The 26,603-nt window shown below is 45.6% G+C and overlaps 1 protein-coding gene across 2 annotated transcripts; it reads right to left on the bottom strand.

Annotated features, from left to right (window-relative positions):
• Positions 1-162: 162 nt before the first annotated feature.
• LOC101165201 (uncharacterized) lies at positions 163-25,250 on the bottom strand. Of its 2 annotated transcripts, XM_011477718.4 has the most exons (43): positions 24,377-25,250; positions 21,526-21,735; positions 21,305-21,445; positions 21,067-21,223; positions 20,149-20,176; positions 19,979-20,072; positions 19,716-19,736; positions 18,590-18,682; positions 18,452-18,515; positions 18,262-18,360; positions 16,894-17,037; positions 16,690-16,785; positions 16,530-16,606; positions 16,244-16,438; positions 14,948-15,121; positions 14,682-14,855; positions 13,428-13,542; positions 11,690-11,880; positions 11,484-11,605; positions 11,221-11,290; positions 10,988-11,148; positions 10,771-10,879; positions 9,290-9,421; positions 8,990-9,196; positions 8,760-8,897; positions 8,562-8,685; positions 8,324-8,495; positions 8,018-8,230; positions 7,801-7,945; positions 7,515-7,721; positions 6,749-6,853; positions 5,419-5,571; positions 5,090-5,338; positions 4,720-4,932; positions 4,433-4,645; positions 4,184-4,345; positions 3,967-4,095; positions 2,670-2,758; positions 2,469-2,592; positions 2,024-2,232; positions 1,842-1,950; positions 1,562-1,734; positions 163-856 (listed from the first exon to the last, which is right to left on the bottom strand). In XM_011477718.4, exons 2-43 carry the CDS (start codon positions 21,709-21,711, stop codon positions 748-750), a joined length of 5,886 nt encoding a protein of 1,961 aa, XP_011476020.1. In that variant the 5' UTR covers positions 21,712-21,735; positions 24,377-25,250; the 3' UTR covers positions 163-747. The 2 variants fall into 2 exon arrangements, with proteins under 2 accessions (XP_011476020.1, XP_004065556.1); XM_004065508.5 differs by lacking the exon at positions 19,716-19,736.
• Between the last annotated feature and the right edge of the window lie 1,353 nt (positions 25,251-26,603).

A 26,603-nucleotide genomic window follows, 5' to 3' on the forward strand; every position in this document is an offset into this window, starting at 1 on the left:
CTTCCTGGATTTTTTTGGTCTATTTTAATGAGAAGATATGATTCAAAGATAGAGATTTTGGGCAGAAAAACCCACATTTTCTGTACTGATGATTGGAAACCAATACAAAAATGTACGGTATATATTAAAAAAATAACTGAAAAGAATAAAGTAGTCTGATAGTTTATTGCAATAAGGCATTTAATAGAATACTTTTTGAACATTGGCATCGATGACATGCAGCTACTTTGATAATACAGTGGTGGGACATATTAAAAATATGCACTTAATCTGGTTAAAGCAGCGATAGAAAATCCCTTTTTAAGAAAGTAACCCATCACCAATAACTGACAGAATGCAAGATCAGCAGGTGCACGAAGAACCCAAACGGTGACATAACTACCAGAACCTCAGTGGAACACGGTGGTTAAACGGTGCAGATTCAGAACTACAGGCTGGAACTGCATTCAACACCAAATGTGTGCAAAGCCGAGTCCGTTAATCTCAGTGACGCCAACCTGTAAACCTACAGAAAAACTGACATTGTAACAGCTTGCATGATAAAAAGAAGTCCAGCCAGTAGAAAAATAGAATTATTTGATGATTTGGGATTAAAATGAGATTGAAGCTGGAAGATGAGCCTTTTTTTTTTTATGGAAAGCTGGAGCATAAGGGCTGATCGACTGACTGCTAACGTTCTAGAACTGTAGTTGCATGTTCACGGTGGGCACCAATGACTCCTCCCTTGTGGCTCTAACCCGCCGCCGCTCACTCAGCCGCCGGCTCGGACACTTGGCCCGTCAGTTCCAGATCTTCGTCGCTCTCCAGGCCGCTGCGATTCAAACCCCGCCGCGTATTTAAAGGCAGGTCCCCACGCCTTTAAAGACAGGATCACAACAGTTAGAAGCTGCGCAAACAAAAGTTTTTACTTTACATATTTAAATCAAGTTATTAAGTTCTGTGTAAAACTGTTAACCTCCATCAGTAATAGGTTTACAGGTTTACATAAAATGCTGCATGCATGTGATGCACATCCCACGGGCACATGGGATGTGCACACCAACTACACCCAGATTGTCTAATGTCCTCAAAAAAAAAAAAAAAAAAAAGATAATCTAGTATTTTTTCGAACCGTTGTGAATTGGGAGAAGGTGGAGAAAAAATAAAATTTCTGTTTGATAAAGATAGAGTTTGGGACGTAGAAACACGCTGGAGGGGCCACAAGCTCCCTGCTGCCACACATTTTCACATTTGATTGGTGAAGGGCTGGAAGCTAGTGGAAGAGTGCGTGGACCGCAAACTCCAAGTTTTGGTAATGGGGGCGGGGCTGCTCTGCGCCAACGGTCCCGCCCACAACTTAGGTGAATTTCGAATGAACTCCTGCTGCTCTGCAGAAACTATGTCCTAAAAAAAAAAACCAACAACAGGTATTTCTTTTTTTTTGGCTAAAAACAGCATAACTATGATCAAAAGTCCACTGGGAACACTTTGATCAAAAGGTGATCGAGTGGGCCTTTAAAAGTTGATTCCAAGTGATGACTAATGAAGTCAAAAGTGCTCTTGAAGGAGGGGGCTGCAGCACCTGAGCTTGCTCCTCAGACTGCTGACTTCCCGGTTCATGGCATCCGCGGACTCGTTGGCGTCGTCCAGCTCCCTCTGCAGCTTCCTGGCTTTGGCGTTGGCCCGCGACAGATCCTCCTCCGTTTCCTCCAGCTGCCGTTTCAGCTGATTGATTTTGCTGTTGGCCTTGTTTACCTGCAGAGCGGCGAGACGCGCACGTCAAACTCGACCGTCACAAACAAGGTGGGACGGAGAGTTAAAAAAAAAATGTTAAAAAAAAGGCGGCGTGTGATCCGACTTGCCTCATCCTTGCTGATTTCGGACTGGCGCCGCTCATCCTCAGCCTGCAGCATCACCTCCCTGAGCTTCTTCTCCGTCTTCCTGGTCAGCTTGGCTGCTTGCTGATGATCCCTAAAACCAGCAGCAGAGGCAGATTGAAGCAGCTGCAGCCAGCGGGGTTGTGCATGTGGGGCAAAGCACTCACTTGGCCTCCTTGTCGAGCTGCTCTTCCAGTTGAGCAATTTTGGCCTCCATGGTGGAGATTGTGGACTTGTACTTGGACTTGATTGCTCCCTCCATCTCCTGCAGCTTCAGCTTCAGCTCCTTGTTCTGCCGATCCAGTTGGGAGCGACTTCCCTCCAGCTTTTGGGAGTTGCTGCGCTCTGTAGCGAGCTCGGTGGTCAGCTGGTCGCTCTGGTTTCACACACAAAGATACAATTCAATTGTATTTATATAGTCCAATATTACAACAACAGTAGTCTCAATGGACTTGATCCATGTTTTAGAAACAGACAAAAGGATAACCTTCATATCTTTAATCTAAGTTACTTTTATCTTCTTCAATTCTTTCGTCTGTATTTCCACAAAATCCTACAGAGTAAACTGTTCAAACTGAGGACTCGTCTGTTGGATCCATCCAGGAACTTTACCTGCTGTGTGGCTCTTCTCAGACGATCATTGGTCATCTCCTTGTCGAGATGCTCCTCTTCCAGCTCCTCCTCCAGCTGAGTGATGCGAGCCTCCAGCCTCCTCTTCTCCTCGGTCAGCAGGGAGCTGGAGGAGGAGGAGGAAACGTCAGAAACAAACGGAGAAGCTAACAGTGTTTTAGGAATCGGGAGTTCTGTCCGTACTTCTTGGTGATGCCGCTGTTCACTTCGTCCTGCAGCTCGTCTCTCTCCCTCTGAAGTTGCTTCTTCATTCTGTCTGAGGTTGCCAGATCCTGGAAAACAAATGTGACTCCAGGAGTTTCATATAAACGTTCTTTTTATAGAAAATTCACGCTGTGAACATTTGCAATTCCGCCTCTAACCAGGAGCATGTCTCTGTATATGGAAAACTAACATAACTATCTGGCAACACTGGCAGAGATTAAATGAGTCAAAGCAATTTTTAATAAGTGGCCAAATGAAGCAAAGTGATCCAAGTGGCTGTGAAAAGAGGAAAAAGCAAATAGAAAGCAAGACATATGCTGTCAAACTTCCTGGAAGACAAAAATTAGGAAAAACAAGAACAAAATAAAAAAAAATAAAAAAGATAGTCCTTTTTAGTAAAAATTTGACAAATTAAGATCTTCATTTGTTCCTTCTTAAAAAATTAGTGCATTTAACAAACATGGAAACTATTATCCACGCTTTTATTTCTTCTTGTTTAGATTCCTGCAACTCTTTTTACCAGCTTGTCCAAAACTCTGCAGAGAGGCTTTTAACAGGAACCAGTAAACTGCCACACATTACTCCTCTGTTGTCCGTCTTACATTGGTTACCTGTCAAATTGATTAAATTCTACTTTTAGTTTTTTTAGAGCCTTGCACGGTTAAGCTCCGACATACATATCTGACCTTTTAACCCCATACTCTTAGTGCCAATCATTGAGGTCTTCCAACCAAAATCTTAATTGTTCCAAAAACCTTTAAGACTAGAGGAGATCTCTCATTTCAAGTCGTTGCTCCTCATCTTTGGAGCCCCCTCCTATTGTCGTTGCGTCAGATTGACTCCATAGACCGTTTTAAATCTCAGGTCAAGATGTTTTTATTCAGGACAGCTTTTAGTTGATTTCAGTCCTTGCTTTCCTACGTTTTACTGTTTCCTTTATGATTGCATTTTCATTTTATGCTCCTTTTGTAAAGCACTTTTTGATTCTGTTAAAAGTGCTACTTAAATAAAAATAATCTAGTGTTATTCCGAGCAAAAATAATATAAAATAAAATACATTTCTTTAACATTTAAATGTGATTTCAGTTTTTAAATTATCAAAACTTTTTGATTTTTTACATTGTCATCTAAAAGTGGACCAATAAAGAAGTTATTTGGCGTCCAGTATTTAAAAAAAAATTATAGTGATCATCATTCAACCGCTGCAAAGGGCCCCATATTATTGTTCGCTTGGGGCCCCTTAAACTGCTCAATCCGCCCCTGCGTGACCTCTTACCTCCTGGAGGTGCAGGGAGTTTGCCTCTGAAGCTTTCAGCTTCTTCTCCGTCTCCTTAGCAGAGTTAACGGCTTCATCTTTGGACAAACGGAGATCCTCCAGCTCCCTCGTTTGGTCTTTCATTTGGGCCTAGAGTTTGGAAAAATAAAAAAATAAAATCTCAGAAATGCTCCTCACATTTGGTTTAATCCCTTCTGAGTGGAGATGCCGACTTCACCTGGAGCTTCTTCAGCTGCTTCAGGGCGTCGTCGCGCCCTTTGTTGGCAAGATCGATCTGCGCCTCAAGATCCGCCAGGTCGAGCTCCAGTTTCTTTTTGGATGTGAGAGCCTGACTGCGTTGTCTGCGTTCCTCCTCCAGCTCAACCTCCATATCGCGCACCTGTGAAGGACCAATTCATAGTCACATTCAGGACAAAAGATCCTCTTTGAAACTCCGATGAGTTCCTAACGATGCGTGCATCGGTACCTGCTTCACCAGCTGCTTCCTCCGCTCCTCTCCTTGCTCCTCTTTGGCTTGGAGGTCTCGGTCAAACTGCGCTTTCGTGGCCTGCAAGTTGACCTCCAGACGCAGCTTGGCGTCTTCCGTCAGCTGCAGCTCATCCTCCAGCTCCTCCAGCTGAAGCTTCATCTCCTCCAGCTGCTGCTCCATGGCCCGCTTTGCCCTCTCCAGCTCGTGAACCTGCAACTCCAACAGATTAGCTCGTTTCAGTTGACGGCTGGACTCCAGTCTCCGTCTGAGGCGGTCGTCCTCACATTCTTGCCGACGCCAGTTGTAGAAGAGATCAAGTCCTCCATTTCTGCTTTGAGGAGCTTGTTGGCCCGCTCCAAGTCGTCCCTGAGTCCCGTCATGGTCTCCAGCTCGCGCGTCAGGTTGAGCGCTCGCGTTTCCTTTTCTCTGGCTTCGGCCTCGGCCCGGTCGCGTTCCTCTGCACATTTGGTGGAATTGGTCTTCTCCTCTGCCAGCATCTGTGTGGAAGAAGAAAAGATCAGAGAACGTTGATGCAATCACTCAAAAAGTTGGGTTATTGCCGGATTTAATGTAGACCTTCAGTCGAGTCAGGCCAGATTATTCCTACATCAACTGGAATGCAGCGTTTTAAAAAACTGACAAAAGTCGATTCACCTGATCGAACTTCTTCTGCTTCTTCTCCAGGTTGCAAACGATCTGCCTCAGCTGGTCCTGGTCCACCAGCAGATCATCCAGCTCCTGCTGCAAGCGGGTTTTGGTCTTGTCCAGTTTGTCGTAGGCGGCCGTCTTCTCCTCCAGCTGCAGCAGCAGGCTGTCCAGCTCTCGCTGGACCTTCTTGCGGCCTTCTTCCGCCCCTTCCAGCACCGAAGTGTCGTTTTCCATTTTCTTCTTCATATCTGCCACCTGAAGACGAGGAAAATGTGAAGATCTCGGCAAAGAAAACTGTCAAGGCGACGCCTCTGTAAACCACATGTTTGACTCACTTGGGCCTGGAGAGAGGCGACCAGCTTCTCCGCATTTCTTTTGGCCTCTTCCTCTTCCTCCAGAGTCTCCCTCAGGTTGTTCTGCTGTTCCTCCATCTGCTTCAGGCGGCTGGTGAGGGCCAGCTTCTGCCGGGTTTCTTCCTGGAGCAGTTCCTGGAGTTTCAGTCAAGAAAACGCCACAAAGTCAGGAACATGACCAACAGCAGCTGGTACTAAACATGATTTAGGGAAATTCTAACTGGCGGCCTCTTCTTGAAGTCAAAAGGGCAACAAAACCTTAGTTGCGGTTGTATTTTGCCCGGATGCCGTGTGTGTGTAAAGTTGTTAAGATCGCAGAAACTTTGCCTTAGTAAAAGACAGGTTTTTTTTTCGATTTTTGGCCCAAAAATGGTATCCTCGTAACTTAAAGACCTCTGGGACCGCTTTGAAAAGAAATCAAAAGATGATCGGAGTGGGACTTTGAAAGGGGAAATCTCTGGCAACCGTCCATTCCCCCTGCTGGTCCTGGATCACGAGGGGCTGGAGAAGATCCACAGAGCTATTCTCCCCTCTGACTCGACCAGACAAGTCCTTCGTCTTGGAAATCTTAAGTTCCAAGGAGTTCTGAGTGAACAAGCAGGCGTGCAAAGTGGGAGTCTATCACATGCAGCCGTGGTGCAGAGGCAGAACGGTCGACCTCTGATCGGAAGAGGTTCGGTTCCCGCCTTTCCCGCATGTCTCAAACTCTTGGGTTACTTCTGGCGTTACAGGTTGGCACCAGTGTTTGGCACTGGATCCGCCATCAGTGCGTGAATGGGACTGTGACTCTAAAGCGCTTTGGGCCTTCTAATTAGGTAGTAACAAGTATTCCCCAATTACATGTGCTACAAGCACCACATCACCTGCATACATAGATTGTATGAAAGCGCAGATTTACCAGCTCGTGGCCTTAAGTTAGAGTGTCCGCCCTGTAACTGGAAGGTTGGGAGTTCAAATCCAGGCCGAGTCATACCAAAGACTCTTAAAAATGGGACCCAATGCATCCCTGCTTGACACTCAGCATTGAGGGGTTGGATTGGGGGTTAAACCACCAAATGGTTCCCGAGTGTCTGCAGCTCACCGCTCCCCCAGGGCATAGGCCAAATGCGGAGAGCAGGTTTCACACACCTATGTGTGCGACAGATAACGGGACTTTAAAATACTTCAGGAGTGTCGGTCGCAGAGGCGTTACACAGAGGAGAATGGGCGACGGTGAAACAGGTCATTTGCGAAGCAGACATAGATTGTTTGGCTTCAGAGTGTTCAGGTTGAGGTTTTACACAGTGGGACAGAGGAACGGGTGTCTTCATACCTGCGTGTCCTGCAGCTGGGACTGCACTGAACTCAGGTCCTTGCTGGATTTGATGGCGTTGCCTTCTGCTTTGCTCAGTGAGCTGTTCACGGTCTCCAGCTCGGCCTGAAAGAGAACGGACAAATGGCTTCATCGATGGGGTTCGTTTCACCTTCTACGTTCACACTGGGCTCGGAAAGACGTGTTCAAGTGACCGCTTCCAATGAAAAGTCGGTAAATGCACGCTTCCACATCCAAAGTTGCTGTGTTCAAGTTTTTAATACAGTTTTAGGGCCCTACAGTTAAACCAGTTGAACTTGGACCAATCAGGGACTCAGGTTTGGTAGTGAGGCATGGGTAGCGCTAGGGCTGCACGACATGAGGAAACCTTGCGACATGCGATATTGGAGATCAATATTGCGATAACGATATAACTTGCGGTTTATGAACAAAAAGCAGAACAACAAAAACATCATTCCCATTGTTTTGCAACACCAATTTTCGCCGTCTTTTGCGACATGCATATTGCACAGCTTGATGACGCAAGAACGATAAATTTGCTACACATAGTGCAGGCCTAGGTAGCGTCCTTTTTAATACCTGGAAGGGCCAACTGTTGGAAAATTGATCATGAAGGACAAAGTAATAAATGTGGCTTCTTTCCAGACAAAGATGTTCGAGTCTTTCAAACTTGGAAATGGAGCTTCTTGACCGCGCCTGGTGTGAACATAGCATCAGAGTTAGCTGTTCAACACAGCTCCTCCCCCTCTGCAGTCTCCACCCGTACCTGCATTTTGGTCAGCTTCTCAGAAAGTTCCTTCCTCTGTCGCTCACTCTCCGTGGATTTGATCTGAAGCTCCTGGAGTTGAGCTTCGGCCTTCTTGCGGCGGTGTTCAGAGTCTCCTTTGGCCTGAGTCAAAGACTGCATCTCGATCTGCAGCTCGTTCAGCTCGCTCTCCAGGGCCTGCTTGGTCTTCTCCACGGACACTTTGCTCTGCGGGAACATGTCAGGGTTGAGATCTGGTCCCGCTTTGACAACGTCTGGCAGGGGAAGGGTCTTTGGCGTTCCTTACCCTCTTGGCCTGTTCCAGCTGCTCGTTCAGCTCCTCAAAGGCTTGATTGTGCTTGTGTCTCATGTCGGCCAACTGCTGCTCGTGAGACTGGGCCTCGTCCTCCAGAGTCTTCTTCAGCTGAGCCACTTCGCTCTCACGCTTGTCCCTGCACACGGAGAAGAGGGATTTCAGAAGCTGTGGAATTGGCAGGATCCCTCCGCACCATGAGGAGCCTTACTTGAGCTCCTTTTGCAATGCAGTGGAATCCAGACTGTTCTCCAGCTCAGCCTTCAGGGCTTCCAGCTCCTCTCCCAAGTCTCGGCGCTGTTTCTCGGTCTTGGAGCGCGCCTGCTTCTCCAGCTCCAGGTCCTCCAGGAGCTCAGAGATCTGGGCTTCCAGCTCCCTGACTTTCTTCTGGGCCGTGTTCTTCGCTGCAGCTTCCTCCTCGATCCTGCAGTCAGAAGAAGATGAAGAAGCTCAGAATGCACTAGTGCTGAAGTTTCTGTGACGGTTTCCAGGAGGTAGGCTTGAGCTTTTCACTCACTTTGCAAGTGCAGCAAGGAGCTCCTCCTCCTTCTTTGCCAGCTGAGCGCGGAGTTCGTCGATCTGGGCCTGCAGGTCCAGCATCTGGTCGTGAAGCTCGGATGAGTCGCCCTCAAGTTTACGTCGGTTCTTCTCCAGCTCCTGACGCATCTTCTCTTCCTTTCTCAAACGATCTGAAAGGATTTCGTTTTGGTTAAACTTTTTTTATATAAAGACTCTCCAGTTTGAGAAAAACTTGCCTTCCAGTTCCGTGATCATGGCTTCGTGTTTGTTCTTCAGCTTCTGCAGACTTTTGGACTTCTCTTCCTCCTCTGCCATGTTGGTGGTGAACTCGGAGATCCTCTCCTCGAGGAGCTTCTTCTCCTGAAGTTAGAGTTGAATGTTGCTGCATTTATGCCTGAATATTTTGCAGAGACTCTCCAGACGCTTGAACGGACCTTGTTCAGCTTGCCATTTTGGTCTTCAAGCACCATGATGTCCTCCTCCAGTTTTTTCAGCTTGGCATCTGTAGTAACCTTCTCCATCTGAAGCTTCTGTCTGGCTGCTTCCTCCTCATCCAGCTGTTGTTCCAGGTCCTGGACGGTAAGAAAGAAAAAAAATCTCTGTAATTAGTGCATTTAAAAAAAATAATCTGATAGCTTGAACCTCTTTTCTGAACTGGACTGACAATGATGTTCTGCTGCATCTTTTTCTTCTCGACTTGCATATGAGAGGCCCTTTCCTCCTCTTCTTCCAGGCGAGACTCCAGGTCGTTCAGTATTTCCTCCAGCTCCTGCTTCCTGGCGGCCAGACGGGCTCTCATCTCCTCTGCCTCCGTACACAGCATCGTCTCGGCCCGAAGCTGCTCCTGAAGAGCCAGCTTCTCCTCAGTCAGCTGGTGCAGAGGAGTCCAGAGAAATCTTCGTCAACTCAGACATCCAATTATTCATTCCCGGCTACGGTTTCCTTACCTGAAGCCTTCGCTCACCTGTTGCTGTTTCAACTCATACTCTTTGACCCTCTTCTCAGCCTCCTGTTGTTGCTCCTTCACCTTCAGCAGCTCCTCCTCCTTGGCAACCATTTCCTCCTCCTGTCGTGTCACCTGCAGCAAAGGCTTCACCTGAACAAAAAAAAAAGTAAGCATATAGCATTCAATAACTATGTATTTTTTATTGTTTGGACTCCAAACAGGCGTGGCTCTAACTTCATCTGCTCATGAAAACCAAATAAATAATACGTTGAAAAGCCACAAAGTGTCTGTCATCGACATGACCGGTTGTGTTAACGTGCCCCTCATGAAATCTGGTTTGTTCCCTTTCCCTTATCTACAAATATTACAGAGTAAAACACTGGGGAAGTATTAAATATTGACCAGTGTGAGACGTTTATTTTTGTCTGTGGTGATGCAGAAAACGAGTTACAGCCGGACTTTGCCTTGACGTGAAGTTGCAAATGCAGGCAGGGACCGTCACTAAAGTACATGAAAACACCTCAAAGCAAACAATATTTTCTCTGTAACATAAATAATCTCAAAAACATCACAAGTCCTCATTGTTTAAACAAACGCCACAGAAAAATCCCCAATCTCATTACTCTGAGTGAACCAAAATATTATAGTGCGAATTTTAGACGCGCCCTGATCTCCATGTTTTGACTGCCCCCCCCCCATAAAAAAATGGGGGGGTGTTCAATTAAAAAATGTATACATTCCTTTTTTTAATGGAAAAAAAATTGAAAAACGAAAAAATTAAAAATCTCAACTTTTTTTTTTTTAATTTATTTATTTTTTCATAACTTGTTGTATCCAACAGCTGAGCAAACAGATTAGAGCTGAAGGCTTTGTGTTGGACAGGTTTTACTATCACAAAAAGAGGTTATATAGCTTCGAGAAACCAGGGTGTGGATTTGTATAAACTATAAAAAAAAAATTTAAAAAAATCTCGAAACTAAAAAACATTCAAAAGGTTAGAAAAAAAATCTTGAAAAAACAAATTCTATGAAAGATTTAAAAAAAAAAAATTCTTTGAACAGACGGCGTTCCACAAAGTTGACCACACCCCCAACATGAGCATCCTGGTCACCCACAGCCTTCCCCTCTTGGTGCCCAATGTTGTTGGGATTGATAGTAGTTTATTAGTTCTTTGCTTTTGTTGTTCTTGAAAATTTGTTCTGTGGTTTTTCCTTTTGTTGGGTGGGGGGTTTCTCAGAAAATGAAAAAAACAAACAAAAAAAACAAAAAACAATTATATGGGGGGGGGGGGGGGGGTTGAATAGGAAAAAATGTATTTCTTTTTTTTTTTTAATGGAAAAAAATGTGAAAAACTTCTGTGGTTTTTCCTTTTGTTCCAATTTTTTAAACGAAAACAAAAACAAAAAAAAGAGGAATTGAATTGTTACTTCCATACAGATTATACCTTTATGTAAACACAAACACAAAGCCCGACCAAATCTGGGTTTCTGCACACCCACCTTGGTGAAGAGCCTCCACCACTGCCAGTTCCTCAGTTTGAGGTAAGCTGCACAGTTTCGCTGGATGACCCGCATGGCCGTCAGCTGCTGCTGCCTCTTTGTAAAAGCTCTGGAATGGAAAAACTCTCCGTCACTTAGATGCAGCAGCAGCAGAATGCCCGTCGCTGCCGCTGAAACGCCGGCTTCTAAGGCGTCAAAAGAACTCTGTCCTCCATACTTGCGGGCCACATATCCTCTGCACCAGGCCTGGAAGCTGATGATCACGTCGGTGATCTTCAGGTCTCTCTCCTCCTCCAGGTGGGCCAGGACTCCAGCCCGGAAAAACACCTTACTTTGACCGATGCGGTACAGGTTCGGGTCCAGTTCCAGAGCTTTGACCTTCAAACACAAAGACGGCTCTAAACATGCTTCAGTTTTGTTTTAGACCAATAAAAGCAGGGTTCTCCTCACCATGAGCACACAGGCCTGCTTCCCATCCATGAATCCTTTGGGAATTGCGTTGGGAGTCAGGATTTCGTATCTAAAAAAAGGACAAAGAAATCGAACATAATTCATTACTTGGTCGTGGTGGCGTCTAATGACGCATGTTTTAAGTAAATTAACACCTCAGACGATGAAAATATTCAAACAATAAGGGCAGTTGATGTCCGTTAGGCATTCACTGTAAGAAAGGGATTCAATTCATCAAAAAATCTGCAGACAAACATTCACACCTCTGCCTGAACTCTTGGAAGACGATGCGGTTCGGGAAACCCTGTCTGCAGATCCGAATTCCCTCCAGGACTCCATTGCACCTGAGCTGCTCCAGAACCAGGTGGGGCTCCAGTTTTCCGGCCTGTTGGAAGCAACATCACGATTTCAGGGTTTTTCCGATCTGCTCTGCATGCTTTCCCCAAACGCCGGCTCTCTGCAGCCGTACCTTCTTCTCGTGGTTGGGGATGATGCAGCGGACAAAGTTGGGGTTGGTGTTCCTCAGGGTGGTCATCAGGTTCCCCAGCTGCTCCTTGTAGAGCTGGCCGACGGTGCGGAACATGCCTTTCCGGGTTTTGAACGCTCCGTGTGCAGAGTCCGACATGCCGGCCACCTTGTCCAGCCCGACAATGCGATCCACTGACAAAACAAAGAAATAAAAGAGTGGAGATGAAATCGGCCCCACGGGTCCACAACGACCACAACGAAGGAACACAAAGATGACACAAGAACTAAAGAAGCTTCTCAGCTCTTCAAGCTCAGCTTTCAAAGTCTTTGATTTTTTATTCTTTGTGCAACAAAATGAGATCGATCTTGGTTTTAATTACACAAAATGTTTGTCTCCAGGTTTCTTTCCCCTCCATGTTAAGTGTTTTGGAGCCCCTTAAGTTAAACGCCTGCCGACAGTTTTTCCTATCCCCTTCTCATGTCAGGTGGAATATATCCACATACAAAAATAAGAAAATTATCAATAATTTAATGATAAAAAATAAAATTAAAAAAAAAGGTGGTCTCAAAGAGTGTTGTGTCACAACGTTCTTCATTTCCACAAAACGATGCGGAAGTGAAGCAGTTACGTGCACGTTTGTAGGAAGAAAAAAAAATTGATCAGGAAATCGGTTAACTTCCATGTTTGCTGGAAAAAAATACAATTTCCGAACGCGCAACTTAAAATGACAGCAGCTTCAACACTGCTCCTCCACACACAAATCTTTGAATGGTGCGCACCAATCGCCTGACACACGCAGACAAAACCACCTTTCAGGTCAGTTACAAGAGCACTAGGGGTCAGACTTCACCTCTCCAGGTTTGTGCGTAGATGATGCGTTTACATGCCGCGAGAATTCTGGTTCAGTTTTGTCATCGGAATGCTTTGAACTTAGAAAAATGTCAAGTTTGTACCAAATATTATTGACAATCTGACAGTGTCATCGCTATGCTGATGACACTAAAGTGTTCACAGATTTACTCTTTTTAAGGATCATTTCCCAAGTCAAACTGGGCCAATTTCCTTTATCACATACCATGAACTGATAAAATACTTTTCCAGTCATTTATCTTTGAGCCGATTTTACCTTCAACGCCTGCACAATAAATCGCAAACTTATCTTTATCGCGATACGCATATCGCAAAAGATGGCGAAAATTGTGATAACCTTAAATGTGCCCAAAAAAAGTCTCATTGCAGCTGAAGTATGTAACAAATTAAAGAAATCCATTTATGCATTTGACCAATCGGATGGAGCCCTTTGTTAGATGCTCGCCTCCTATACTGACGAGGATCATTTGGAATATAATTTAAGTCATATTGACTCTTCTATTCCGTAAATTAAACTGTTGCAGTGAAATGGAAATGATGTTTTTGGTTGTTTTGCAATTTGTTCATTTATCGCAAGTTATATCGTCATATCCTGCAGCCCTAGTCCTGACTAACAAGAAAAAGAGCATGTCAAAAATAAATAGTTTTCTTCACCTATTCTGATTTTATATTTTGATTTTTATATCTTAAAAAAATGTCAGCGCTGCGTGACAAACAGATGTCATGTGACTGAGGCTTGTGACTCTGCAGAAATGCATTTTTTAAAACAGATGCTACAAGTGGATGCAAAGTCGCAGCACCAAGACCAAGTCTGCTGGAAGAGATTGTTAGCTACAGACAAAGAAATATCTTCAGGCAACAAACTCACCGTCTTTCCACAGGTCTGCGGTAAACTTGTCCGTCGACTGGTTTAGCAAAGTGGCCACGGACTCGTTCAGAGGATCCATGTTCTTCATCAACCATTCGTTTGCTTTGTAATCCACCTGCAGCGGCATTTGGAAGAAAGACTTTTAGAGTTCAGGCCGAAGAATCCTCCAAGTTCATGATTTTACGCAGGAACGTCGTCTTTCTGCTTCTAAAACCTTCAGATGTTCCAACAAACATGATGGAAGTCTGATAATTAACAAACGTTTCCAGACAAATTATTTTAAACCAAGAAGTGAATTCATGTGAAAAAGTTAAAAAGAGGAGAATCCGTCAAAAACAACAGAGATCAGAGCCGCTTCACAGAACCGACCCACAAGGGGAACAACCATTTTCGGCTTCAATTAAACGACATCAATTGTTTTTTTCCCCCCTGATAAGGAGGTCGCCATGTTGGATCCAAACGTCATCAGTACCAGTGATTGGTTCGAATTGGTCTGGGTTTCGATGGTAACCACTCTGGCCAATCAGGAGTAAGCTCATTGGAAGGCAAAACCCCTAACATTTGAAAGCGGGCAGCAAAATCATTTTGAATGCGAGACGTGGGGGCTGAAGCTACTGAAGCATCTGGTCAGTTTATGACAGAAAAAAGGTTTAAAAAAAAAGATTTAATCAAGAAAATGTTTTTAAAAATGTATTTGTGGCAGAATGGTTATTGTGACAAGTAGAAAGACTGAGTAACAGCTGTTCATTTGTCTATAGAAGCTTCTTGGAGTCACTTCCTGTTTGGAACGCCAGGGGGCGGAGCCACTCAGTCCAGTTCTCATTTACAGTCAATGGGTGTCATCTGGATCTCACGGAAACAAGCTAAATCTGACAGAGATGAATGAAGGTTTTTCTGTAGCAGATGCAGATTCCTGCACTTTGACGTTTACATTTTCTTCATCCATAGCTTCATTTATTCCAGGAGTCAAACTCCTGTTACAGACGGCGACATTTGTCCAATTCTCGGTTTCGAAACTTCTTGAATGTAGCAGAACACTTGCACCATTTCCTTGCTGTAAATCTCACGGATGTGCAACATTTTTGCAAACTGCAGATCCTTTTCCATCACAAATACGTCTCACCGTCACCTTAAACTTGACAAACGTCTGACATCAAACCTGTAAAAGGTTGGAAACCATTCACATCAAGTGAAACAGTCACCTTAATCTACAGAAAAACGTTCTGTAGATTAAGAGACAGAAACCTTCCTGACCTTTCCAGCATAGTGAATAATGCAGAAGTCTGCGTCGTCCTTCAGCTTCTTGGGTTTCTGGAACTTGGGGTGATTTCCCTGCTCTTGAGCCACTTTCTCCACAAAAGACTTGTCCGTGGCTTTGGGGAACCAACATTCCTCATCCAGCAGCGCCAGGATGCCCGGGGGGCCGGCCTACCAGACAAAACAGCGCCGTCAGGGGAGTCCATGTGCGCCCATCCATTCTGCAGACACCTAAAGGGACGGCGTGACGCTTCAGGACGCACCGGCCTCTCGATGAGGTCGATGCAGGGCTGCAGGTCCAGGCCGAAGTCGATGAAGCTCCACTCGATGCCCTCCCTCTGGTACTCCTCCTGCTCCAGGATGAACATTGTGTGGTTGAAGAGCTGCTGCAGCTTCTCATTGGTGTAGTTGATGCACAGCTGCTCAAAAGAGTTCAACTGCAGGGGGGGAGAAAAAGCAGCTTCTAAAAAAAAAAAATAGTCTTCATTTAAGAAAAAGCACCAATCAAAACCATCTGATCATGAAACAGACTTAACTAAAAATCACTTTCAAGTACTTCCGTAAATGTTGTGCATTCAAATATAACAAAAATGTGAGTAACAGGCAGTAATTTCATAAAAATCCCAATTAATTAAGTGGTCTTAATTAGGATTATTCCATTTTTAGCCAAAAAAAGAAACTCAAAAAAATTGCTGTTTTCTAGGAAGAAATTGGCCACAGAGTTGTGGGAGGAGCTGTTGGTGCAGAGCACCCCCGCCCCCCTTCCCCTCAGTGTTGCTGTGAGCTTGTGGACCAATTACATTTTCAACATCATAAATATATTTCAAACGACTTTTTTTTAAACTTTTGATTCACATTTAGAATAAAGAAATACTAAGGAATGCAACTGAGTTTCTTTACATTTTCTTTACATTTGTAAAATTTATTTTAAAAGTCGGATACATTTTATTAGTCAATCCATCATCTTAATTATCTGTGATCTGGAGTTTAATCCGCTTTTATTCAAGCATTTTCCTGACTTTATGCTACTTAAGAACAAATACAGATTTTCTTAAAAATGTATTTAAAGCAAGAAAAAAGGTACAAATAGAAACCGGTCTGACAGAAACAATCAGGGTAAATAAAAAATAAAAAAATCTGCAGCTTTTGAAATTTACAGAAAAGGTTATAAACTGCAACCTTCTGTCTGCTGGGTTTTTTGTGTGCTTTTATTTTCTTAAACTCAAACACAGAATAAATGCTGTAGTTTCTTGAAGCAAACCAAGTTATTTAGCCGATTCATGCAGTGAGTTTGTGGTTAAATGTATTTTTTCTTTTACCTTCTGGGAAAGCAGCCGCGTCTCTAAAGAGTTAGAGAGACTTGTGAAAACAGAAGATGACGATGAAGATGACGAGACCGCAGCGACTCAGCGCTCGAGTCTGCATGGCCGTTCTAATCAATAACCGGTACTTCCTTATCACAGCAGGATCTTAAAGTTCAAGCATCAGCAGCCCTCTCGTGTGATGTCTGAATTTATTTAAAGTTTTCTGGGCTGAACGTGGGGCCCTGAACGCCTCACCTCAAAGATCTCAAATCCGGCGATGTCCAGGATTCCTATGAAGGAGGCTCCCTGCCGTTTGGTCTTGTCCAGAGCTCTGTTGATGCGGAGGACCAGCCAGCGGAACATCCTCTCGTACGAGGCTTTAGCCAAAGCCTCGACAGCGAACTCGGCCTGCTCCTGCGTCTGCGCCTTCTGCACGTAGTCCCTCCCAACCTGCGCAAGGAAAAGAAAAAAAAAAAAACGCACTCCGCCGTTAGGCTGAAGCCAACGTCCCAACTTCCACAGAACGTGCAGCCGAGCAAACCTTGATCCTCGGTGACAGGATGGCCCGCGTGAAGTCCGTCACGTTGATGCCCAGGAGGTGACAGACCTTCTGAGCAGCTGCAGATGACACACGCCCAACACGTCATGGTCAAAGGCCGGAGAGCAGGACGCCAAACAAAGACGTCTGCAGGCACACGTACCCGTGTCGTCAGGCATGGACGCCTGATCCGAGTTCCGCTCCTTCTTGAAGCTCATGTTCCCCAGCTGCAGAACGGCCGACACGACCTTCAGCAAACCTGAAGGACACAGGAGCTCAGCCTGTCAGTCTCAAAAGGACTGCTTTCCAACGGGAAAACGGTTCATCTTAAGCAAACAAACGTCAGTAAAAACCAGAGGGAGGGTACCAGTGCTTTCCTCCTCTGGGATGCTCATGATGTTGAAGGCCTCCATGGTTTCATTGAACAGGTCTTTGTCCTGCTGGCCAGGAATGGTCACTTTTCCGTTTGACAGGAATCGATATTTGCTGAAATCCTCCAGCAACAGGTCAGCTGAACATAAAAAAAAGAAAAGAGAAGTAAGAAGTTCTGTAAAGTTGCAGAGAAACGAACCGGAAACCGTTTCACACAAGCTGCATTTGGGCTGCAGAGCTGCACTTCTGCAGGAACACGACGGATGCTGCAGTTTTGTACATTTACAGCTGTCCTGCATTCAGACAGGATTGTGCTTTTTTTGTTTGTTTGTTTGTGAAAGGTTTCACAGCAGCAGCTCAGTTTCTAGAGAACTTGACACGACAGAAAGCTGCTGCGGCGACGAGGACCTGAACAGAAAACCACAGAGGTCAAAAAGAGGAAATGAGGCGAGGGAGAAGCATCAACAGCGTCTGAAACGGACGTCTTCAGAGAGATGAAAAGCTGAGCAGCTTCACAGCAGCATGAATAAATACTGAAAACCCAGGTTCTGGTCAAATAGAGTATTGATTAAAGTTTAAGCATCCATTGAGATCAATGGAAATACTGAAATACTTCCTGAACAGGTTTTATGGTGTCGCATCACTTTGTGCCGACACACGTGTTCCTTAGATAGATGCGTCATTTTGTACATTTTTAAAAACCAAAGTACTGCTTTTATCCCATAATTAATCCCATAATAATAAGACTTGTTTTAGAAAGGTTTTACCTTATTTGAATGCTAAGCAAGCAGAACTATTTAAAACAGAAGTTTGACAATGAGAACTAAATCAACTTTTATCTAATTTAAAGGATTCACGAATTTGGCAAAAAAATCTATTTTTACTGTGTAAAGTTAGAAAATTTTCTTCTTTTTGTCATTTAAAACAAACTTTCATTCATCTGATGGCTGCAAAAACCTGCAGCAGCACCATTTCTAATAGTTGACAGAAAATAATAATCTTTTTGAGTTAAAAAGAATCAAGTCAGTCTTTCATGTTGTGTATAAAAAGTAATGTTGCATGATGAGTTCCAGTTGATAAACTTTAACTCCTAAAAGCACAAAGGTTGTTTCTTCAACCCAACATTTCAGGTTACATCGGTTTTATATGAACTTTTCTTTTCCTGAGTTAAAACAATCCAACAAAAAGTTTGTTAACTATTGAGTTTTTAGAGTGGACGACAAGGAAAACATCAAACTGTCTCAAATTTTCACTCATTTCCTATCTTCAAAAATCTTATGGTTTTTATAAGGATTTTTTGGAACAATGGCCAAAAAAACCCCCCAAAAAAACGTTACAAATAGTTACAGATCGTAATCCTCACCTCTCATTTTGTCTCCGGCTCCTGACAGCATGTAGTAGAAGATGTGGAAGCTCCTCTCATCTTTGGCTTGTCTGATGCCGCGGGATTTCTCCAGCAGATCTGAGAGTCCAGTTAAGAAGCAAACTACAGACCAGAGAGAAAAAATAATGATGGAAGCATTTAAACGATGCAAACGCTGGAAAAAGGATGCAGGTCTCAATGTTGGCTCCAACGATGTAACCTGTCACGTCGAAGTTGATCCTGATAAACTTCCCCTAAAACAGAGACTTGTGGTCAAAGCTCAGCATTCTGAACCGTGAGGAGGTTCGGAAAGGAGACGGCTTCTCACAAATCTGGAGGAGTTGTCGTTCTTGACCGTCTTTGCGTTGCCGAAGGCCTCCAGGATGGGGTTGGCCTGCAGCAGCTGCTTCTCAAGTTCTCCCTGACGGAACCAAGACAGTTTACCTGACACACCTTTACAGATATTTAGAAAAGGAAAGCAGCGTTTCCTTACAAGGGAAGCACCCGCACGTTAAAGGAAAAAAAAATAAAAAAACAAGCTCCAAAAGGTTATCTTCCACCGAACCATGCACATTCCTGCAGAGCAGCAAGCCCATTCAAGCTTCAGAGACGGGAAGGCTGGTCGTGTCCATGCAGGCACCGGCAAGCAGCTCGCTTGTTCGCCAAGATCCCCCAAAAAAGGAAACGGAGGAGTGAAAACAGAATAACCGAGGCAGCGCAGACGGCAGCGCAGACGGCAGCGCAGACGGCAGCGCAGACGGCAGCGCAGACGGCAGCGCAGACGGCAGCGCAGACGGGCGGAGCAGGGCCCCCTGCAGGTTGAGACTGAGCAGAAACCCTGTGGAGCAAACGTCTCCTCACTCTGATCCATGACGACTGAAGGTATTTTAGAGATAATTTGACCATTTTAGACTTTAACTATGGCAACATGTCCAGGGTTTTATTCGCCTTCGGGTCGGGCTCTTGCAGCCCCGTGAACCCCCCCCCCCCCCCCCCCCCCCCCCCCCACAGGATACAAAGTGCAGCAATAAAGTTCATCTAAAGAAGAATCTCACTTTTCACTTAAACAACGCTGAATTGACTCCCGACGTGCATGGAGGCACATTTGTGGGAACAAAAATGCAGTTTTTATTCGGAGGATTAGGAATTATTTTAAATGTTAAACAAGAAAAACTGAGTTGTAAACAGAAATGTAAGATTCCAGTAGAAACCAAATCATCTTTTCGTGAAACCTCTGTTTTCCTTTTACCTGAGGGCTGCAACAACATGCTGCAGCATGCAGACTTGACAATGAAGACAAAAAGAAACTAATTTTAACTATGACTTTTTTTTTGTTGCATAATTAGAAATGAAAAGCAGAGAGGAGCTGCAGCAGGACAAGCTTTTAGGGCTGCAAGCGTTTCTGCACATCCTCCCACAGACGAGAGGATTTCGGAGTCAAGAGGTCAACTCACATGTAACAACACTGCGCTGCCCTGGAGGGGGTGAAAAAAAACAAAAAAAAAGATGTCACTTCACAGCAAAGCGGCCTCCGACTGCTGAGGTCACAGCTCGCATTCTTCCTTCTGAGCTTCAGACGGAGAGGAGGCGAGGCGAGCGGGTCGGGACCTGAGGCTGGAATGCTTCTCCGCACGTTCCACTTCATCATTTTACACAAGAACAGAATTTTCCAGCAAAAATGAGGAGGGCAGAGAACCGCTCCTCCTCGTAAACGTACCTGATCTTTTTTGGACTTGAAGGATGAGGCCACATGAGCGAGATACTGAATGACTTTCTTTGTGTTCTCGGTTTTTCCTGCACCCGACTCCCCACTGCAGGAAGACACGACAGCCGCTCAGTCAAAATCGTCTCACAAGTCAGTCGTAAACTTTGACAGAGAAGACTCACGTGCAGAGGATGGACTGATCCTCCCGGTCTGTTGGAGGAGAAGATACAGAATGAGATCCACAGAAACTGAGATGTTCCTGCAAAAACCCGCTTTGATAATAATCAGCTTTTTTTTAAACATGTTCTTGTTCCATTTTTCTCACGATGGATGACTTGTATAAAGAAAATTAAGCTCAAATTTGCATTTCTGACTAAGTATTCAGTCAAATCGTGACTCAGGAGCAAATTAAAAGAAATTCTGTTAGAAAAATTTCGCATTAGGGACATCCAAAAATAAATATATATAAATAAATAAACACACTGTCTCCCTGCTCTGAGCTCTCGGCAAGAGGGAGGGGAAGAGGGGATGGGGTTGCTTCCGCCCAGCTGTTTAATTTTGGCTAAACATAAGCAATTAATGGCCAACGAAGTGTGCATCATTAGAAATTAATGCTCGCCATGGAAGCCTGAACCTTCCGACACAAAGTCATTATCCCGCTTACCAAAGAAATAAATATTCAACCAGTTTTTTAGTCCTTTATTCTCGTTCTTTTCTCGGTTTAGATCGCTTTTTTCACAAAAAGTGGACTATTTTGTTACGTGGTGCTGGTCGTTGTCATGGTAACATGTTTAGCCAGCACGATATTTATGCTGATGGTTGCATAAAGCGTCAGTTCACCTCTTACCGCTTGTCTTTGTCTAGATGATGACGCAAACGTTTGTTTTAAAGATAAAGAACGTTTAGGCTTTGTGAGCAGAATTTCTTTTTTTAGGCGTGCATCATCACATTTTAACTACACCCCGCAGCCAATCAGAATGGAGTATTCACCCGGGCCGCGGTATAAACATAATTCAAAGAACACCGGGTACGCTTTGGAAATAAAAGAGTGGGACTTTAGACCTGTGCTTTACTGAAACAGCCGTTTTTTCCCAGCATACCTTGCATCATGCTCCTGTACGCCGAGTCTGTGATGGCGTAGATGTGGGGGGGCATCTCGTGCCTCTTCTTGCCCTTGTACATGTTGACGATCTCCTCGCTGTAGATGGGCAGGTGCTTGTACGGGTTGATGACCACGCAGAAGAGGCCGGAGTACGTCTGGAGAAGGAGAGGCGAGGGCTGAAATGAGCAGAGGCCGAAGACGCGGCAGAAACGGAGGCAGGCGGTCCGGAGACTCACGTAGATGAGTCCGGAGTAGTACCGCTCCTTCAGGTTGTGCAGAACCGAAGCCTCGTTCAGGCAGGTGAGCTCCGCCATGTCCTCCACCTTGTTGAACTTGGGAGGGTTCATTTTCTGGATGTCATCCTTGTTTATCTTCACCTGAGACGGACGGGAAACCAAAAACAAACGTCAGCCTCCAGCTGCGCCTGAAGCCCGGCAGGAATCGGCTCACATCTCACCTTCTTGCCAGAATCCACCAGCTCCACCACGCACTCGTCCCCCTGCTCCTCTTTGAGGGAGCCGACCTCGAAGCCCAGCTTCTCGTTGGGGACCCACACCAGCTTCTTGGTGGCCCAGTCCGCCTGCGCCAGCGGGTTGCTGACCGCACCGCGGTCACCGTACAGGAACTTGTCTGCGTCCGTCATGGTGGCTGCAGATTCAGCCCAAGTCTGCGATGAAGCACATATTTACCACCACAAAAATATTTATCATTTTGATCGGTTTATTGATCCAAATGTTGTATTAAAAGAAACAAAAAGCCTTTTGTCCTGCTAAGCTCAAAACCCGATAAATTAAAGATTTCATTGAAAAACTGAAGGAGAATAAATTAACTGTGCAAATCCCAGCTTGTAAAATGTTCTGAGTCAAGAGGAACTTCTGTTGCTACAGAACTAAGCAACACTCCTTCAAAAAAAAAAAAAAAAAGAAAGAAAAAAAATGACTCTGCCTCCCAAAACTAAAAGTACAACTCAGAAGAGCAGCAGCAGAGTTTGCTGAGAGTTTGCTGAATTCGTGCTCGGGCAGGAGCCAAACGCTGCAGACCCAACAATCCGGATGTTGCCTCAAACTGCTGGGGGAAAACCGAAAACACAAACCGCTGAAACGTTTACAGATCTGGTCTCAATCCAAGATTCCATGCAGCATCAGGGATCATCTGCAGCTTCACAGCATAAATTCAGTGAATCGCCTCCAGTCTTTGTTGGAGTTTCTAAAAGATTAGTTAAGATTAGTTTGTTTATTTAGGATTATTTCCTTGTGATGCACTAGAAATGTTCAGATTTAGGAGCCTTTCTTTGACTTCATTTCAGCATCACTGCATCAGCTTTTTAAACGTTTAGGAACATTTTTCAACTTTTGAAAGTTTAAAAATCCTTAAAGTTCCCCTCCGATGAAAATCATGTTTTTTTTTTATCTTTGACAGGTTTGACAGGTTCCCTTAAGAAAGAGAACAAGTGTATTAAAAAAGTCATTTCGTTTTTGAATGTCTGAGTTCTTTTGAAATTGCTGTCAATCAAACTGTCTCAGAGATGCTCTGTTTGACTCAATGGGCCGTTGTGACGTCACAACAACCCAGGAGCACGAGCTCCCTGATCTGCCCCGTCCAGCGCGCGCATCAACGTCCAAGCCTGGATTTTCTTGTTGGCCGCACATATTTAAAATGAAAGTTAAAATTCCAGATGTGTCCTCTCTCTGACCGAGTTTGAAGGTTTGCTGTCCCGCATTAACCAGAGAGGGTCAAAATAAAAACAAGAGTAAAATTCAGGAGATCTTTTTATTATTGTTCATCATGCTGCAGGTCCTCAGATGGCGCCTTTACCATCGACTAAACATTGAAAATGTCCGCCTCTGCCGCGTGAATCGCGTTTGGTGTGAACGCAGCTTAACCGTAAACTGTCATCCTAAACTTGGCCCTTCATCTGGACCTGTGCGGCAAAGAAAGAAGTTCAGCGCTGGCCGCACATATTTGGAAAATTCATTGCCAAATAGTGACTTTATTTCTGTGTAGTTGTATTAAAAAGCACGGTCTGGTTCACACAATGGTTTTGTTGTTCCGCACGTCGTTCAAAAAGTGTCGATTTGGAAACAAGCTGCAGGTAATAAACAGAGACACTTTTCGTCCTTCAGGCTGAAATGTTTTTTCAGTCTCAGCTGAGCCGTGAGCGCTGGCGGTGACGCGTTCACCTGTGGAGACGCGTTCTGACACGATCCTCAGGCGGGGCCTCAGATCTGCCTCCCTCCTCGGCAGCATCTCTGCTCAGACCTCAAGCGCCGCATTCCAAAAAACTCCCAACTCTTCCCTCCACTGACGCCCCGCCCGCTCTCGGCTGCAGGTGAGAAGCGTGCAGTCTGCGTGTTCCCTCAGGTGGGCTGGAGGTCCCGCTGCGGTGATGCTGAGGAATGCATGAACAAGTCCAGGCGCAGAGGACCCTCACATCCGACCACGCCTCGTGGAAACACCCCCAGAACCAAAACTGGAGGCCTTTTCCAAACCATCTTCCTCCTGCATCACCTCTGCGGGGCGGAGGCCAGGGGAACGCACGCGCGTGTGCACATGTTCACAGAGTCAGGGATAAAAGGATCAGTGTGCAGGGTGTCATCTGCGTCTCTCTCTTAAGTTCATTAACCTCCCAGACTCTTAAAGTTCAGACGGGGAGGAAGAGGAGCTGGAGTCACTCAGGAGCAAATATTTTCAGAGTAAAGGTCTGGAGGGAAGCTGTGAACTGTCATGGAGACACTTCTGAGCTGCCTGCTGCAGCCTCACTTCCTCAGGAAGTTGCACAAACCACCTCTGTGGTGCAGAACAGCAAGAGCATCTCGTCTGAGCGGCTCGTGAACGCGCCGCAGTCATCCTTTAAGCCTTTGCGCTCACGTTTTTGTTTGCCAGTAAATCCCGGCTTGATCCGCAGAGCGCACGCGCCCCTCCACCTGCAGGGATGTCCTGGCGCGAGCCGCATGTTTAGGGGGGGGCAGCAGGATGTGGGGATTTGTAACGGACCTGGTCAGGTTCGGGTCTGCAGGCGGAACGCAGGCCTGCGGCGCGTCTGCGAGCAGCTGCAGACGCGCTGCAGAAGCGTTTGTGTTCAACCGGACGAAAACACCGAGACCCTGAGGTGACCTGTGGTGACCTGAAGTGACCTGAGGTGCCTTCATGCCGCTCAGTGAGAAACAGAAGAGGAGACCGCGCGAGCCCCTACGTGTGAGGAAGAGAGCGCATCCAACCTGAGCAGAAGCTCCAGATATGCGCCGCAGTTCCTCTAAATTAAAGGCCTTTCTGCGCTCAGCTGCTTTACCTGCGGGGCGAGAACTCACCTGTTCTGTCAGCTGCACGCGCCGTGGAAGGAGCACCGGGGAGGAACACACGGGACACACCTGAGCTCCTTCTGCTCGTCTCTGCTCCGTCAGGAGGCGCAGCTGCTCTCGAGTGGCCGCCGCCTCGCTTCCGCCCACTTTTATCTTTCACAGGTGAGCCACAAAGCCCCGCCCCCCTCACGCGCTGCGTTCACGTCCTCCGCGTAAAGAGGAGTTGCCCAGGAAGGAATGGATTGAAATGATCTTAACTGAGTAGAAAGTTTTTTTAAGTAATCAGAGAGAGAACACGGTGGTGAATAAAGTAATTATTTTTTAAATTGGTTTGTCTTTTCTCAAAGGAAGTAACAAACATTTGATCTTTTACAGCCTTTCTGTTAACAATAAAGCTCACGCATGGAAATTTTTCAATAAAATCTGCTTCAGTTGAAGTTAAACTCGGGAAGCAGAACTCATGGAGAGTATCTTCCTCGCTCTCTTTTCATGTTCCTGCAGCATCTTCACCGAAGAAACGTGTAGAAATCTGTGTGATGTTCAGTCTTGGCGTCTGTTCCTTGACGCGGATCATCAACTCATCCTGGATGTGTCTTCCAGTAAATCTGAGGAACACGAGGGTTTTGGTCACAGACACTCCTGGATTTTTGCACGTTTTCCTGCGTCAGACGTTGCAGTCGTCTGCTCCTCTTCACTTCTGTCTTTGGGGAAGTTTCAGGCTCTGAGTTTCAGGCCGACAGGACCACAAACACACTTTGGAGCTCACATCCTCCTTTTCTGCATCCAGTGGAACGCCGGGGCAGACGTGGGCAAGTTGGGGGGGGGGGGGGGGGGGGGGGGGGGCACCCCACCCAGGCCAACTCCACTGATTCACACCACCCCAAACAAGGCAATGGGTCTATACCTGCACTTTGTCCCACACCCATCAATCAGCTTCTGGGTTAACTTCCTACCTTATATGGTCAGAGGAGCAAACCAGGCAGAAAGGTGGAGGGAGGGGGCGGCGTCAGAAACCCTGTCATTAGGAGCCCCCACCCTCCTGTAGATAGACACACATCAAAGATGAGCTGAGAGGAATGGAGGCAGCGAGTAGCAGCATGAGTGGACCCCCCCCCCCCCCCCCCCCCCCCCCACACACACACCACCAAGCAGCACATCTCCTGTTTGCAATCAAACATCCAAATGAACATCTTTTTTAGTATGAGCCGAGGTTTAGCAACAAGATACACCCAAACTCTAAGATTAACTTCATGGTTCAAGAATAAGAGGATATAAACACAAAACAAATAAAAAAAACATTCATACATAAAAACACTGACATCAAATGAAAAAGTATCGTAAACTTAAAAAAAAAAAGACGTACAAGTTTAAAAAAAAGGCGACCGTTCCAAAACCTCCAAATAGGGGACTGCTGTTCAAAAGTGCTGCACCTCACATTGATGAGAGTTAAGATGATTTTGTTCATTGAGGCGTTAAGACGATAAATAAACTATATCTATTTTAAACTCTTAAGTTTATTTTCATTTGTGTTTGAAATAAAAGAAATTCAACACAAAAAGTTCAGTGACAAATGTTTGTGATGAATAAATTCAACAAAACCATTTTTTTAATTGCTTTTGTGCATCGGTAGTTTCTTCCATGTTGTCATGATGGCTGAAAATGCCTCCGAGTCCCTCCAGATCTGCATTATCTGTTGTGGTGTCGGCTTTCACCTGCGTACCTGTCCCGTCATGCCCTGAAAAGGCTTTGTGGGGAATTGTGCAAACATTTCTCTAATATCTGCAGAAAAAAAAAAAAAAAGAGGTACAACACTTTCCCTTCCTGCTGACCCCACCCCACGGTGACCCCGGGGAGTCTGCAGCAGAACATTGTGACAGACTGTTGAAGGGGTAAAGGGGCGGCCCCTCTTGCCCCTCACCAGGGATTTGATCATTTCTGATCTAAAGGTTCTCGAGAAAAATTGAACTCGTCTGAAAGAATCTCTCTTGGTTAAAGAGCCTCGCTTCTCCGTTTTCCTCCTTCCAGGGATGATCGACCTGTGATGGTTTAGGGGGGGGGGGGGGCTCAGCAGTCGGGGAGGCCTGTTGGGTCAGTCGCGCCTCTGCTTATCCAGGTAGAGGTGACCTGACCTCGGGGCTCACACGGGAGCCACAGGACGGTTAAGGCAGCTTCTGCAGCTGCAGCAGCCCCCACCTGGATGCTGGTGATGAGAGTCTGAATGTGGGAGACGTCACGC

This window comes from Oryzias latipes, chromosome 1 (assembly GCF_053564925.1).
Source record: "Oryzias latipes strain Hd-rR chromosome 1, Olatipes_Hd-rR_3.1".
Taxonomy (NCBI): domain Eukaryota; kingdom Metazoa; phylum Chordata; class Actinopteri; order Beloniformes; family Adrianichthyidae; genus Oryzias; species Oryzias latipes.

What these genes read in the sequence shown, in the direction of transcription:
- LOC101165201 (XM_011477718.4), bottom strand. Translation starts at nt 21,711, where the DNA reads ATGACGGACGCAGACAAGTTCCTGTACGGTGACCGCGGTGCGGTCAGC. An exon ending in ACTACTCCGGACTCATCTAC is followed by an intron (nt 21,224 to 21,304) that starts GTGAGTCTCCGG and finishes CTCCTTCTCCAG; the next exon opens with ACGTACTCCGGCCTCTTCTG. An exon ending in AGCTGGAACAGGCCAAGAGG is followed by an intron (nt 7,722 to 7,800) that starts GTAAGGAACGCC and finishes ATGTTCCCGCAG; the next exon opens with AGCAAAGTGTCCGTGGAGAA.